Here is a 15,066-nt window from a genome sequence, read left to right on the forward strand (position 1 = left end):
TATATATATATATATATATATATATATGTATATATGTGTGTGTGTATGCATGAATGCAAATATGTAAGAATATATACGTTATCTATATAGGTACATATATGTACATTACGCACATGTATATACATACATACACACACACACACACGTATATAAATGTGTGTAGTTATAAACAAGAAGAATGGAGTGTGCAAGTTTTTTTCATGCATCAATTTACAATTGTTTCATCTGAATTTGATCTCATCAACCTTGCTGCTCTAGGGTTATCAAAATAATTATTATTGTGTGTGTGTGTGTGCATGCACGTAAGAATATATATGCCTTTCTCTCTCTCTCCCTTTCTCCCTATATATATATATGTGTGTGTGTGTGTGTGTGTGTGTGTGTGTGTGTGTGAGTGTGTGCAAATATATATAAATCCAAAAAGAAAAGGAAAACGTAGAAATTGTTTATGGGGGAAAGTAAATTATAGATCATATAAACACACATAAATTGATAGATGCAAGCAAATTATCGACATTAACATCACACAACACTCAATGTCTATTATTAACCTATCATATTTGCCAATCATAATATTGATTTCAAAGTCAGAGGGTTATGTAATATGCCGAGGTTAGATTTGTCTTTCATCCTTCAGGAGGTGGAGGGTAATAAAATAAAGTACCATTTAAGTAGAGGAAGTGATTTATATTTCTTTAGTGCATCCTGGATGCATAAAAGGAACTATAATATAAAACATGATTACAAGTGTGTGTGTGTGTGTGTGTGGTGTAGATAAAAATGTGTTATGTTCATACATTTTCACAGGGATTGTTAATACGTATGTATGTGCATGTATGACTGTGAATATATGAGAATATGTGCGTGTGTATGTAAATATATATGCATATATATAAATGTACAAATACATATTTTCTAAATTAGAACTTGTAATTTCCACTATTCCTTGCTATGAATTATCATCAAGTATTCCCATTTCAAACTGCTAACATACCTTACCCATAATTGTACTATTCATTTGATCATGGAACTACATAATACATACCTATTTTACCCTGATCCTTCCCTCAATTTTGACAAAGTAGAATATACCAATTTCTTCAACTGGGGATATTTCTTCATTTTTACATCTCTCTGATAATGTAATACTCAACTTTTGAAATCCTTATTCAATATGATGTTCCACATACTTGGCTTTCCTAGAAACAGCTGTGAGAGATTCTATATGTTTATATTCTCTAAATTAAATGTTTTTTTTTTTTTTGAGTGATGCCAAATGTTTTGCCTTTTCATTTTAATTCTAATCTATATCTAACTGCTCAAGGAGAAACCACTTCTAGCCATTACTGATTGGCAGTCTCAGCATCAGACTTTTATCAGTGTTTTTATGTGCCACCAGCACAAGAACCAGACAGGTGGCACTGGCATTGGCTATGCTAGAATGGTGTTTACTACATGCCAGTCAGATGGCTCTGGCATCGGCCATGCTCAAATGGTGCATCTTATGTTCCACTGGCATGGATGCCAGTCAAGTGACACTAAGATCGGCCACAACTACACTTCACTCAGTTACATAAATATATATATATATATATTATTTTATTCTTTTACCTGTTTCAGTCATTTTACTGCAGCCATGCTGGAGCACTGCCTCTAGTCGAACAAATTGACCCCAGGACTTATTTTTCTAGGCCTAGTATTTTTTCTATCAGTTTCTTTTGCCAAACTGCTAAGTTACACAGACGTAAGCACAACAACACCAGTTGTCAAGCTGCGACGAGGGAAGAAACATATACACAACAGGATTCTTTCAGTTTCCATTTCCCAAATCCACTCACAAAGCTTTAGTTGACCTGAGGCTATAGAAGAAGACATTTACCCAGCGATCCAAACCACAGGACTGAACCCAGAATCATGTGGTTGAGAAGCAAACATCTTACCACACAGCCATACCTATATAAATACACACAGACATGCGCATAGATATGTACACATGTGTGTGAGTGCAACATCATCATCATTATCATTGTCATTTAACGTCCACTTTCCATTCTGGCATGGGTTGGGTGGTTTGACTGAGGGCTGTCGAGCCACGAGGATGTGCACCAGGCTTCTGTCTGATCTGGCAATGTTTCTACAGCTGGGTGCCCTTCCTGATGCCAACCACTCATGCCGGCTGTGTAGTAAGTAGCTATAAGCACTAGAGTGGCTGTGTGGTAAGTAGCTTGCTTACCAACCACATGGTTCTGGGTTCAGTCCCACAGCATGACACCTTGGGAAAGTGTCTTCTACTATAGCTTCAGGCTGACCAAAACCTTGTGAGTGGATTTGGTAGATGGAAACTGAAAGAAGCTCGTCGTATATATATATATATATATATATATATATATATATATGTAAGTATGTGTGTGTGTATGTTTGTGTGTCTATGTTTATCCCCTCAACACCGGCTGACAACCGATGCTGGTGTATTTACATCCCCGTAATTTAGCGGTTCAGCAAAAGAGACCGATAGAATAAGTACTAGGCTTACAAAGAAAAGGTCCTGGGGCCGATATGCTCGACTAAAGGCAGTGCTCCAGCATGGCTACAGTCAAATGACTGAAACAAGTATAAGAATGAAAGAATATTTACACACAAGTGGTGAGGGTATAGGGACAAATATAGACACACACACACACACACACACACATATATATATGATGGGCTTCCACGCAGTTTTCATCTACCAAATCTATTCAAAGGCTTTAGTCTGCTTAGGGCTATAGTAGAAGATACTTGCTACAGTGCTGCGCAATGGGGCTGAACCTGAGACGAGAAGGCTGCTAAATGAGTTTCTTAACTACACAACCATGCCTGCACCTATGCAGAATTTATTACAGGGGATCATTAGAGTGAACCCTGTGTATCACAAATATAATCTGATAAAGCAGAACTATGGTTAAAGAGATTCTATGAGTGGCCATTTTATGCATCCAAGAACACAAAACCCAACATATGTTTCATTTTTCAAAGATGGAAATTTATAAGACATGTAAAAAATACTTAGCTGCTATTTCCAGCATGTGTGACAACATGGAAATTACTGAGTTGTGGTATCATCACCATGATCGTAAGATTGTGGTTTCGATTCCTGGACTGGGCGATGCATTGTGTTCTTGAGCAAAACACTTCATTTCACGTTGCTCCAGTCCACTCAACTGGCAAAAATGAGTAACGCTGCAATGGACTGGCGTCCCGTCCAGCTGGGGAACACATATGCCATTGAAACCGGGAAACCGGGCCCATGAGCCTGGCTAGGCTTTAAAAGGGCACATTTTATTTATTTATTTTTTTATTAAACAGTTGTTACATGGGTAGACAATAAAAGAAAACTTGACTTACCACTTGCCTGTCACGTTGCCAGCATCACAGTGCAATCTTTCTGGCAGCGGTTTCCAAGACTGAGCCATGTCAACAATGTCGCTTGCATCAAGAACACCATAGCCAAATAAATGGTTGAACTGAAGTCCAGCTCCATTTGTAGTCCAGTGATGATGAGAAGAAGCATCGTAGAGTTGTCGGCGTTTTGAAGTCAAAACTGACAAATGTTGCATGTCACGCCATGTCAGATCATAGCTACAAAGTAAAAAGAAAAAGAAAAAAATGTACATTTATATAGACATACAGAGTATATGTGCATGTATTAGTATGTGTGTGCATGTGTTTGTTGCTTGTGTGCATGTGTACGTATTTATATATATTTACACACACGCGCACATATATATATAGAAACACACTTCTTAAATATATATATATATATATAGAAAAACGCACTTCTTCATATATATATATATATATATAAACATACTTCTTCATATATATATATATATATATATATATATATATAATGAAAGAAAGAAAATGGAGAATTATGGATGCATATATAATTTGTGTGATATTATGAGGTTGAATGTTTTTATAAAAACAATACAAATAAATTATAAAGATCTAAAAGAAATGGCAGATGCCAAAAACCTGCATATATGTTTTGATTCATGCCCTTATGATATCATACAACCTCATAATATCAAACAAATAGATTATCTATACATCCGTTATTCCCCATTTTCTTCCTTTTATCATTATCACCAATATGTATTAGTATAATAATCCCTAACATATCACCAAGACTTTCTCCTTATATGATAGTGATTAACCAGTGAAAGTTTTGGAATATTTAATCCCTAATGAGGACCTGACATCCTTGAATTGACTATATATAAGGAGAACAGAGATTAATATATAACCAGTTTTATTCTGCAGTTAACCCTTTCATTACCAACCCGCCTGAAACTGCCTCTGGCTCTGTAGTACAAATGTTCTGTTTTCATAAGTTTTGAATTAAAATCATCCACCAAACCTTAGTCACAATTTATGTTCCTAACACTAGCTTAATGATAACTAAGTTATTTTACTAAATTCTTTGTTACATTTAAAATCAATTGAAAGATACACAGAGCATCTCAACAGAAATATGGTAACAAAAGGGTTAAAATATATAATAGAGAAACAATTCTTAACCCTTTTGATACCAGCATGCCTGAAACAGCCTCTGGCTCTGAGTACAAATGTCTTGTTTTCATAAGTTTTGAATTAAGATCTTCCACGAAACCTTAGTCACAATTTATGTTTCTAACATTAGATTAATGATAACTAAGTTATTTTACTAAATTCTTTGTTATATTTAAAATTAATTGAAAGAAACAGAGAGCTTCTCAAAATAAATACAGTAACGAAAGGGTTAATCGTGTCTTTTCATTTCTGTACCTACATATGTCTCTGCTGCAACTGAGTGCACATTGCAAAATTTCGCATCTTGCTGTGCATTTTGGTGTTATTTACTGATACAACTTCTTCATATTAAATTATATATTGCAAATATATATAATGACATGTTTTATTCATTTATGAATATCCTATTCTCTCTCAAATTCATGTTGTACCAGGATTTCACATCTCTCTCTCTCTCTCTCTCTCTCTCTCTCTCGCTTTCCAGATGGACAAGCCATGTATTCACCTCTTCAGTAAGACACTTGTTCCCCTATCTCTCTCTTTCTCTATATATCATCATCATCATCATCGTTTAACGTCCGCTTTCCATGCTAGCATGGGTTGGATGATTTGACTGAGAACTGGCGAACCAGATGGCTGCACCAGGCTCCAATCTGATCTGGCAGAGTTTCTACAGCTAGATGCCCTTCCTAACACCAATCACTCTGAGAGTGTAGTAGGTGCTTTTACGTGCCACCTGCTCGGGAACCAGTCCAGCGACACTGGCAATGACCTCGCTCAAATGATTTTCTAACGTGCCACCAGCCCAAGTGAAAGTAAGGTGATGCTGGTAACAATTACACTCAAATGGTGCTATTTACGGGCCACTAGCACAGAAGCCAGACAGCTGCTCTGGCAATGAACATGCTCGGATAGTGCTGTTAGTGCTCTGCTGGCGCAGGTGCCAGTCATCGAATATGGTTCAATTACGATTTTGATTTCATAGTATCTTAATCCTCCAACTTATACTCCACTTAATTGAAGGAGCTCACCCTGCAGGTATTTGACAACTTCACCGGTGCCAGTATCATGCAAAAAGCACTTAGTTCATTGTCTATTGGCTGGAATTAAAGAAAGGTATCAAGCTGTAAAAACCATGCCACAACAAATTCAGAATCTTATAGAGCCCGCTGGCTCATCTGCTTTTGTCAAACCATCCAACCAATGCCAGCATGAAAAAAAGAATGGTAAATGATGAAGATGAATATTAATGCCATTGTAGTGTTTGATATCCTGAGATCGGGCTGGTTACAGTGTGTGTACACTTAAGCATCTGAATTTACTGGGCCCAACTTAATCTAAATGTACATATATCTACATCCAAACATGCATCTGCTGCTCTGTCTTGACATCAGAATGTTAGTTGGGAGTGTCACAGTCATACAAGCCATATCATTCATTTCCAGTATTCTCCAAAAACATGTATGGGGAAACATCACATAGCTCGGAAACAGGTGAGGATTGATTATAAGATGGGTATCTGACTGAAGAAAAATAATCTGCAGCAAATAGACTGTCTGATTCATGGCAAGCATGGAAAAGTGGACATGAAAACGATAACAATAATACAGTATATATATTTCACCATACACAAATAACTATCCTCTACTAGGTGCAGGCATGGAGATGTGGCAAGAAACTTGCATCCCAACTACATGGTTCCACGTTCAGTCCTACTGCATGGCACTTTGGATAAGTGTCTTCTACTATAATCCCAGGCTGACCAAAGCCTTGTGAATAGATTTGGTAGATGGTAACAATAGTAGACACTTGCCCAAGGTACTGTGCAGTGAAACTGAACTCAAGACCACAAATTTGGGAAGCAAGCTTCTTACCAAATAGCCATGCTGCATTTATTTTCAATATTGGTATTGGTTACAATCTCAGGTCATGTGATGCAAAGGTCAGTGCATTCCTATGCAGATGACAATATCATTCATTTCTCCCAAGCAGTTCACAAATACAAGCAATGTCCAAACACCTTGCACCAAACCTGCACTGAATCCATGAACAGAGTACCTCAAAAACATCGTCAAAAATGGCGAAAAGGGCATGGCAATGTTTTGTTTCCTTCTTCAACAATGGAATTACACAATTATTGCACATAGAAAGAAAAATGTTATCTTACACCACTAAATATGAACATCGATGAGAATAAGTCAAAAATATAGAATGAGAAAGGAAGAGAGAAAGAGAGAGTTGTACTAAGGTATATTAGTACAACTTTATTTATGCATACTTACTTAGCCTCGAGGGCAAGAGCAAATACCCCAGCAGCTTCTGGGGCTGCAGCAGAGGTCCCTGAGTGAGTTGTAGTGCATTTGTCATACAGATCTGTAGTGGTCTGGAAATAGATAATTATTTACAGCTTGCATTGTGTGTTCAACTATGAATGTGTAAAGAATAATATACCAAATGTGGTATGTCTTTAAATAACATATTGTTGGCACTCCGTCGCTTACGACGTCCAGTTGATCTGATCAACGGAACAGCCTGCTCGTGAAATTAACGTGCAAGTGGCTGAGCACTCCACAGACACGTGTACCCTTAATGTAGTTCTCGGGGATATTCAGCGTGACACAGTGTGACAAGGCTGACCCTTTGAATTAAAGGTACAACAGAAACAGGAAGAAAGAGTGAGAGAAAGTTGTGGTGAAAGAGTACAGCAGGGTTCGCCACCATCCCCTGCCGGAGCCTTGTGGAGCTTCAGGTGTTTTCGTTCAATAAACACACACAACGCCTGGTCTGAGAATCGAAACCGCGATCCTATGACCGCGAGTCCGCTGCCCTAACCACTGGGCCATTGCGCCTCCTATCTTTAAATAACATATATTGTATCATTAAACAGATAATGGTTTCAAATTTTGCCACAAGGGAAACTTTTTTTTTTGCTGGGGTGGGGGTGGGAACGAGTCGATTACATCGTCCCCCACCCAACCCTGCGTTCAACTGGTACTTATTTTATCGATCCTGAAAAGATGAAAAGGCAAAGTTTACCTTGACGGAATTTGAACTCAGAACATAAAGACGGACAAAGTTCAGGTAAGCATTTTGTCCAGCGTGCTAACGGTTCTGCCACCTCACCACCTTATCATTAAACAAATGATACACCTTTATGTTACACATGGCATAACTTTAATGCATGAGTGGTATATATTTAGTCAACAAAAGTGATATTTCCTCAGACTACAAATAGCGAAGGCATATATCTTAGTGGTAAGGGTATTTAGCTCATGACTGTAAGACCATGAGTTTAATTACCAATGGTGCATTGTGTCCTTGAGCAAGACACATTTATTTCATGTTGCTCCAGTTCACTCAGCTGCCAAAATTACCAGTAATTCAAAGAGCCGGCCTTGTCATATTCTGTATCATATTGAATCACTCTGAGAGTTACATTTAGGGTATACCTGTCTGTGAAATGTTCGGCTACTTGCACATTAATTTCATGAATATCAACTAGAACCCACACTGTTATAACTCATGGAGTAACAAACATAGTACAAGTGGTGTCTATTTAGTCTACAAGAAATATTGCTTTTCTCTATAAACTGTATGTCTTTACATTACAAGTGATATAGTCTTAAACTACAAATCTTATATCAATACACTACATGTGCTACAAATTAAGATAACATATCTAGAATCATGTAGTATACCTTTAATCAACATGTGGCATTTCTATAGTCAATATGTATTTCTTTAGACAACAAATAATATATATATATATATATATATATATATATATGACGGACTTCTTTCAGTTTCCGTCTACCAAATCCACTCACAAGGCTTTGGTTGGCTTGAGGCTATAGTAGAAGACACTTGCTCAAAGTGCCACACAGTGGAACTGAACCTGGAACCATGTGATTGGTTAGCAAGCTACTTACCACACACCCACTCCTGCACCTGATCTTAAAATTGTGAGTATAACACCCTAGCCATTAGGCTATGTGCCTTTATTATCATATAAGACGTACGTGTGTGTGTGTGTGTGTGTGTGTGTGTGTGTGTGTGTGTGTGTGTGTGTGTGTGTGTGTGTGTGTGTGTATGTGTGTGTGTGTGTGTGTGTGTGTGTGTGTGTGTCCATGCCTGAGATGTAGGCAAAACTACACAGTTTTATCTCAACATCCTGCCTTGTCTGGGAGTTAAAAACATGTCACAAAAATGTAGCATATAATAGTTGCTCGGTGTTTGACTATTTGGTTTGACTTCCTTATTCACAAAATAGAATTTCCACATTTTTTCGCATGAAAGAATGGTAAGATAGGTTCTTAATGCTGAGCCAACTTGCAAGAGACTGAAGGGTAGACCAACAATGAAATGATTAGATAATATCCTTAGCCTTAGAAAGAATCCAGATAGAAAGTATGACAGCTGCTTCTGATAGGACCCTGTGGAGGAGGAGGTGTTTGAAGACTTCACCATATACCTGGCAAGAAACCGAGGGGTAGACCAAGAATGGAATGGTTGAATAATATCCATAGTCTTAGTTGGTCATTCTTGGGAATCCATTTAAATAGTATAATGACAATTGCTTCTGATAGGACCCTATGGAGGAGGAGGTACCTGAGGACTTCACCATACACCTGGCAAGACGACCTAGGGGTAGACCAAGAATGGAATGGTTGAATAATATCCATAGTCTTAGTTGGTCATTCTTGGGAATCCATTTAAATAGTATAATGACAATTGCTTCTGATAGGACCCTATAGAGGAGGAGGTACCTGAGGACTTTATCCCTACACCTGGCAAGACGACCTAGGGGTAGACCAAGAATGGAATGGTTGGATAATATCCATAGTCTTAGTTGGTCATTCTTGGGAATCCATTTAGAAAGCATAATGACAGTTGCTTCTGATAGGACCCTATGGGGGTCAAGCGACTCCACCATACACCTGGCAAGAGGCCTAGGGGTAGACTAAGAATGATAGGACCCTATGAAGTAGTAGGTGTCTGAGAACTCTATCCCTATGTCCGGCAAGACGACCGAGGGGTAGACCAAGAATGGAATGGTTGGATAATATCCATAGTCTAAGTTGGTCACTTTTGGGAATCCAGCCAAAAAGTATGTGTAAAAAGAAATACAATAATTTACTTACAACGCCAGCGTCAAGTGTCATTCCTTTGCCATTGCTGAAAGTGGATGCCAGAGTGGAAGAACAAGATTCATCATATGCTGCAGTCTGGCCATCATTTGTGGCAGAATTAATGGAAATGGTCCACATACTGGCAGCATAACCATCACAGTTACAATCATCATTTGGGCCACCATCACCGGAAGCCCATACATAGATACTACCCTTTCCATTACGACCCTAGAAAGAAAAAGAAAAAAAGAAATTAAAAATCAAATCATTTACACAAGCAATTAGCAGCCTAATTTCATTTGGAAAATTAAAATCAAATGAAGTGAATTACACAGGGAAACCATCTGAAACAGAAACAACAGTCAATGATTGACCCCTTAGCATTCAGATTACTGTCAGATGTAAGTACTTATTCTTATTATTTTGAATTAATCATGGATTATCTTGTAGCTTTGAAATTTCTGTGATGTGACTATTTTTAGGATGACATTGTAAGGTAAGTGTAAGAAGCCAGAAATGGTTGGTTTAACTCTTTAGCATTCAGATTACTTTGTCAGATGTAAGTACTTATTCTCATTGTTTCGAATTAATTATGGATTATCTTGTAGCTTTGAGATTTCAATGATGTGATTGTTTAGTTTTAGAATAATATTGTAGGGTAGGTGTGAGAGACCCTATTTGGCTAGAGAATATCTGGGCTGGATACAGATGGTTTAACCCTTCACCATTGAGATTACTCTATCAAATATAATGCTTATTTATTCACATTTTTGTTTTGAATTAATCATGCATTATCTCATAGCTTTGAAATTTCAATGTGAAGATTGTTTATTTAACAAAAGAGATTGTAGATGAGATGTGAGAGGTTGGATATGGCCAGTTTGAACACAAAACATATAGAATATTTGGGCTAATATGATTGATTTAAATGCCAAATGGTTAAAATGCACATTAGATGTGCCATGAGACTGTTATTTCTGTATTAACCAATTAAATTGATTATTTTTAGAATGACATTTTAGGATAGGTGTGAGAGGCTGGATGTGGCTAGCTTGAACCTAAGACAGGCAATATAATTGGACCAAATATGACCAATTTAACCATTCAGCAGTCAGATTATTCTGTCAAATGCAATGATTATTTTTTCACTTTTTGCATTATTTCATGATGCGATTGTATATTTTTAGAATGATATTATAGGGTAGGTGTGAGAAGCTGGATCTGGCCAGTTTGAATATGAAACATAAAACATATACAAGCTGAATATGGCTGGTTTGAATGCTAAAATGCTAATACAGAGAACATTCAACATATGGTTAGAAATAATTATGGGGTACAGAAAGAACACGATATAACATTAGCTCAACGACTGATAGTATTTTAAAAATCCTAGCAAGCATGGAAGACAATTACAGACAAGTTTCAGTTTTCTTAGAGTGCTAAAGCTTCATCAAGGACAAGATTTGCCTATTTGGGTAGTAGGCCTTGGGTGATAGGCTACCCTACTTGAGTGCATAATGCAAAGATCCAGAGCAAATACCAAGAGTCTAATACTCTAGAAAATGTGATATCCAGCTACCCTTCTTTCTTAATGTATTTATTGATTCTGTAGGGACAAAAAAGAAAACTGACTTTAATGAAAGAATGATATGGTTAGAGAATATCTCAGCTGGTTATGTTTGGGAATCCAGCTGGAAAGTGTAATGATGGTTGTTTCTCATAAGACTCTAAAAAGGTGTGTCTGAAGAATCTATTCCTACACCTGGCAAGAGACCTAGGCGTAGACCAATAATGAGATGGTTGGATGATATCCATAGACTCAAGTTGACTGTGCTTGGGAATCCAGCCAAAACACTTAATGACTGCTACTTCTGATAATATGTTACAGAGGGGGTGTCTGAGGATTATCCTTATGACCCTCTCAGTAGACAGAGAAAATGGATAAATGAATGGACACATTCCACTTATTCAAGAGAGTATTTTCAGAGCTTTTTTTAAAGATACCCTGGATAAGGTAAATGACTGAACTTTATTTTTCTATCTTCAATAACACATTACACACACACACACACACATATGGACAAGGACTACTGTGTGCAAATGGATGAGGACAGCTATATGTAAATGGATAAGGACAGCTGTGTAAAGAAGTATTAATCTCTAAATGTAGAGGGTACCTGTGGAAGGGGTGGACACAGAAAGACATGGGATGAAAGGGTAAGAAAGGATCTTCAGATGCTAGGCCTCACTGAGTAAATGACAAGGGACCAGGAGATGTGGCGATTTGCTGTATTTGATAAGATGCATCAAATTAAGTAAAACCTCTGTCTTCCATACATACAGGTTTGTCCTTTCAGGTGCCAGTGCCACATTAAAGGCACCTGTGCCAGTGCTGTATAGCCGCATCTATGTTGGTGGCACATAAAAAGCACCCAGCACATTCTGTTAAGTGGTTGGTGTTAGGAAGAGCATCCAGCTGTAGAAACCATACCACAACAGACAATTGGAGTCTGGACAGCTCCCCGGCTGGCCAGCTCCATGTCATACCATCCAACCCATGCCAGCATAGAAAGCAGACATTAAACGATGACGACGATGATGATATAGTTAGAGTTGACGCTGCATAAGAAACAAGCTTTACATTCTATAAAGTGGTTGGCATCAGGAAGCTGTAGAACCCATGCCAAAACAGACAATAGAGCATGTTAGCATGTTAGCATGGAAAACAACATGAAATGAAGAGGATGATAATGATCTATATATGTGTGTGTGTGTGTGTCTGTGTGTGTGTGTGTGTGTGTGCGTGCGTGCGTGTGCGTGTATGTGTGTGTGTGTGTATCTTACCTTGTTAACTCCTTCTACAATTGCTCTCATTGTTAGATTTCGTGGACCATCTACAGTCATACCATCATCAGTGGGACCCCAACTAGCACTGTAGATGTCAATTTCGTTTGGCTTATACCCCATGGCATTTGCTTCAATCATGTCAGTCATGTAAGGTTGATCTAACATACGCAAACCTGAAACAAGAAGAAAAAAAAAAGAAAAAATCACAGATATTAAAATTTAGAAAGAAATTCCGTACTAGTTGTTATAATTTAGTTTTAGTAAAGAATAAAATATTTTGAATGACACAACAATACACTATAATACAAACAATGAACTATAATAACTGTTGTAATTTAATCATCCATCATTTGATATATTTTGGAATAAAATTCCTTCTTCAGATATTACTAGGAATTGATGGAGTTTCTGCTATAATCGGTTTGCCAATGGCTTTTCTTTGTTTTTTCAGAAGCATCTCAGCAGTGGTTTCAGTGTTTAAGAAAAAAAAAAATGGGTACAGAATTAGCAAGTTCCTATATGATGGAATCATAAAAGATGTGTTTATTTCAATATTTGTCTTCATAATTTAACAATATGGAGATGAACTGGCAAAACTGTTAACACGCCAGGCAAAATGCTTAGCAGCTAATGTGATGCTTCAAGCAAATCATGTGACAAATAAATGCTCTCTTTTTTGGTAAATGGCACCCAATGCTTTGTGAACACATGATGCCAGGTATGCTGGGTGTGATTTGGAAGGAGGAAAAAAATGGTTAATATTGTTAAATGCTATCCTATTCAAACAATGTTATCATAGAGGAAAAACGAATCTAGAGAACCAACATTTCATCTTATGATTATTCGTGTTACTGTTGTTGTTGTTGATGATTATTATTATTATTATTATTGTAATGGTTATAAAAAGAGATGAATTTAACTTGTTATACTGAATTTTATGTAATGGCAGTTAATTCTGCAAGAGAAAAAGCAACTGAACAAAGGACAGAATGCAGTCAAGAGGCTGCAGCAAAGAATACGCATGTAGTAGTAGTAGTAGTAGTAGTAGTAGTAGTAGTAGTAGCAGCAGTAGCAGCAGCAATAATAACAACAACTAGAAATTGTTGCATGATAAAATTTTCAATTCTGTTCATATTTCTTTCCATAACTAAAGAAAATAAATTCTCTTTTCTTTTTGTTTTTTTTTGGTTTTGCATTTTTGCAATTTCAAATGAAATATCAAAATACATTTTGAATAGAAATGAGTGAAGGAGAGTAACAAAATGTTTTTTTTTTTTTTCTTATTTATCACATTCTCCTTATTTTCCGAAAATTAATTTCAAGAGGAATGGAATTTATATATGATAAAATTAATAGAAATTATATCAAAAGTTAATATCAATGCAGCCTTTTTATGAAAACGCATTTGGTTAAATTCGTACAGTATTAAAGATGAGATACAAAAATAAACAAATAAATAAATAAAGGAAAGAAAGGAAGGAAGGAAGGAAGGAAGGAAGGAAGGAGGCAAGGAAGGAAGGAAGGAAGAGAGAAACAAATAAAGAAACAAAGAAAGAAGGAAGGAAAGAAAGAAAGAAAGAAAGATCCTCATTCACAATATAGTAATTACATTGAATAAGAATGAGTTCAAATCCTGCAGATGTATCTACATTACTAACACTTGTTTACTTTTTAATATGAGATGTTGCCTTAAAATATATAATAGAGAAACAATTCTTAACCCTTTTGATACCAACCTGGCTGAAACCACCTCTGGCTCTGTAGGATAAATGTCTTGTTTTCAAAAGTTCTGAATTAAAATCTTCCACCAAACCTTAGTCACAATTTATGTTCCTAACACTAGCTGAATGATAACTAAGTTATTTTACTAAATTCTTTGTTATATTTAAAGTAATTGAAAGAAACACAGAGCATCTCAACAGAAATACGGTAATGAAAGAGTTAAGGTGGTGAGCTGGCAGAATGATTAGCACACTAGCTGAAATGCTTGGTGGCATCTTGTCTGTCTTTATGTTCCATGTTCAAATTCTGATCATGTTGACTTTGCCTTTCATCCTTTTGGTGTTGATGAAGTACCAGCTAAGCAGGAAGCACCGATGTAATCGACATATCCCATCCACTGAAATTGATGGCTCTGTGCCAAAATTGGAAACCACCATGTAAATATGCCATTTTATAAATACATACCTATGTACATACTGGTGTATTTGAATATACACTTGTAGAGTGTATGTGAATTCTTTTATACAGAACTAGAGGAGAAGTTTCAGGTGTGGAAGCAAGGTCTAGAATTGAAGGGCCTTAGAGTCAACCTAGCTAAAACCAAAATCCTAATAAGTAGGAAGGTAGATAAAACACAAACCCCTTCAGGTAGATGGCCCTGCTCAGTATGTAGAAAAGGAGTAGGTAGTAACTCTATAAGATGTACCCGGTGCAAGCTATGGACACATAAGAGGTGCAGCAACATCAAAGGCAGGTTAACTAGCAAGTTAGTTTTTGTTTGTGGCAGATGTTCAGGTGCAATAAAGACTGCAAA

General features: G+C 36.9%; 1 protein-coding gene across 1 annotated transcript in view; it reads right to left on the reverse strand.

The window, feature by feature from the left end:
• The window catches only part of LOC106876825 (neuroendocrine convertase 2), a 304,096-nt gene that overhangs the window by 6,154 nt on the left and 282,876 nt on the right, over positions 1–15,066 (reverse strand). Inside the window, exons 8-11 of the mRNA XM_052973735.1 lie at positions 12,528–12,703; positions 9,696–9,911; positions 6,837–6,937; positions 3,385–3,618 (exon numbers count right to left, since the gene is read on the reverse strand). Of these exons, the coding sequence (XP_052829695.1) occupies positions 3,385–3,618; positions 6,837–6,937; positions 9,696–9,911; positions 12,528–12,703 (727 nt within the window). The remainder of the gene's footprint in view (positions 1–3,384; positions 3,619–6,836; positions 6,938–9,695; positions 9,912–12,527; positions 12,704–15,066) is intronic.

Source organism: Octopus bimaculoides, chromosome 16, assembly GCF_001194135.2.
Source record: "Octopus bimaculoides isolate UCB-OBI-ISO-001 chromosome 16, ASM119413v2, whole genome shotgun sequence".
Lineage (NCBI taxonomy): Eukaryota > Metazoa > Mollusca > Cephalopoda > Octopoda > Octopodidae > Octopus > Octopus bimaculoides.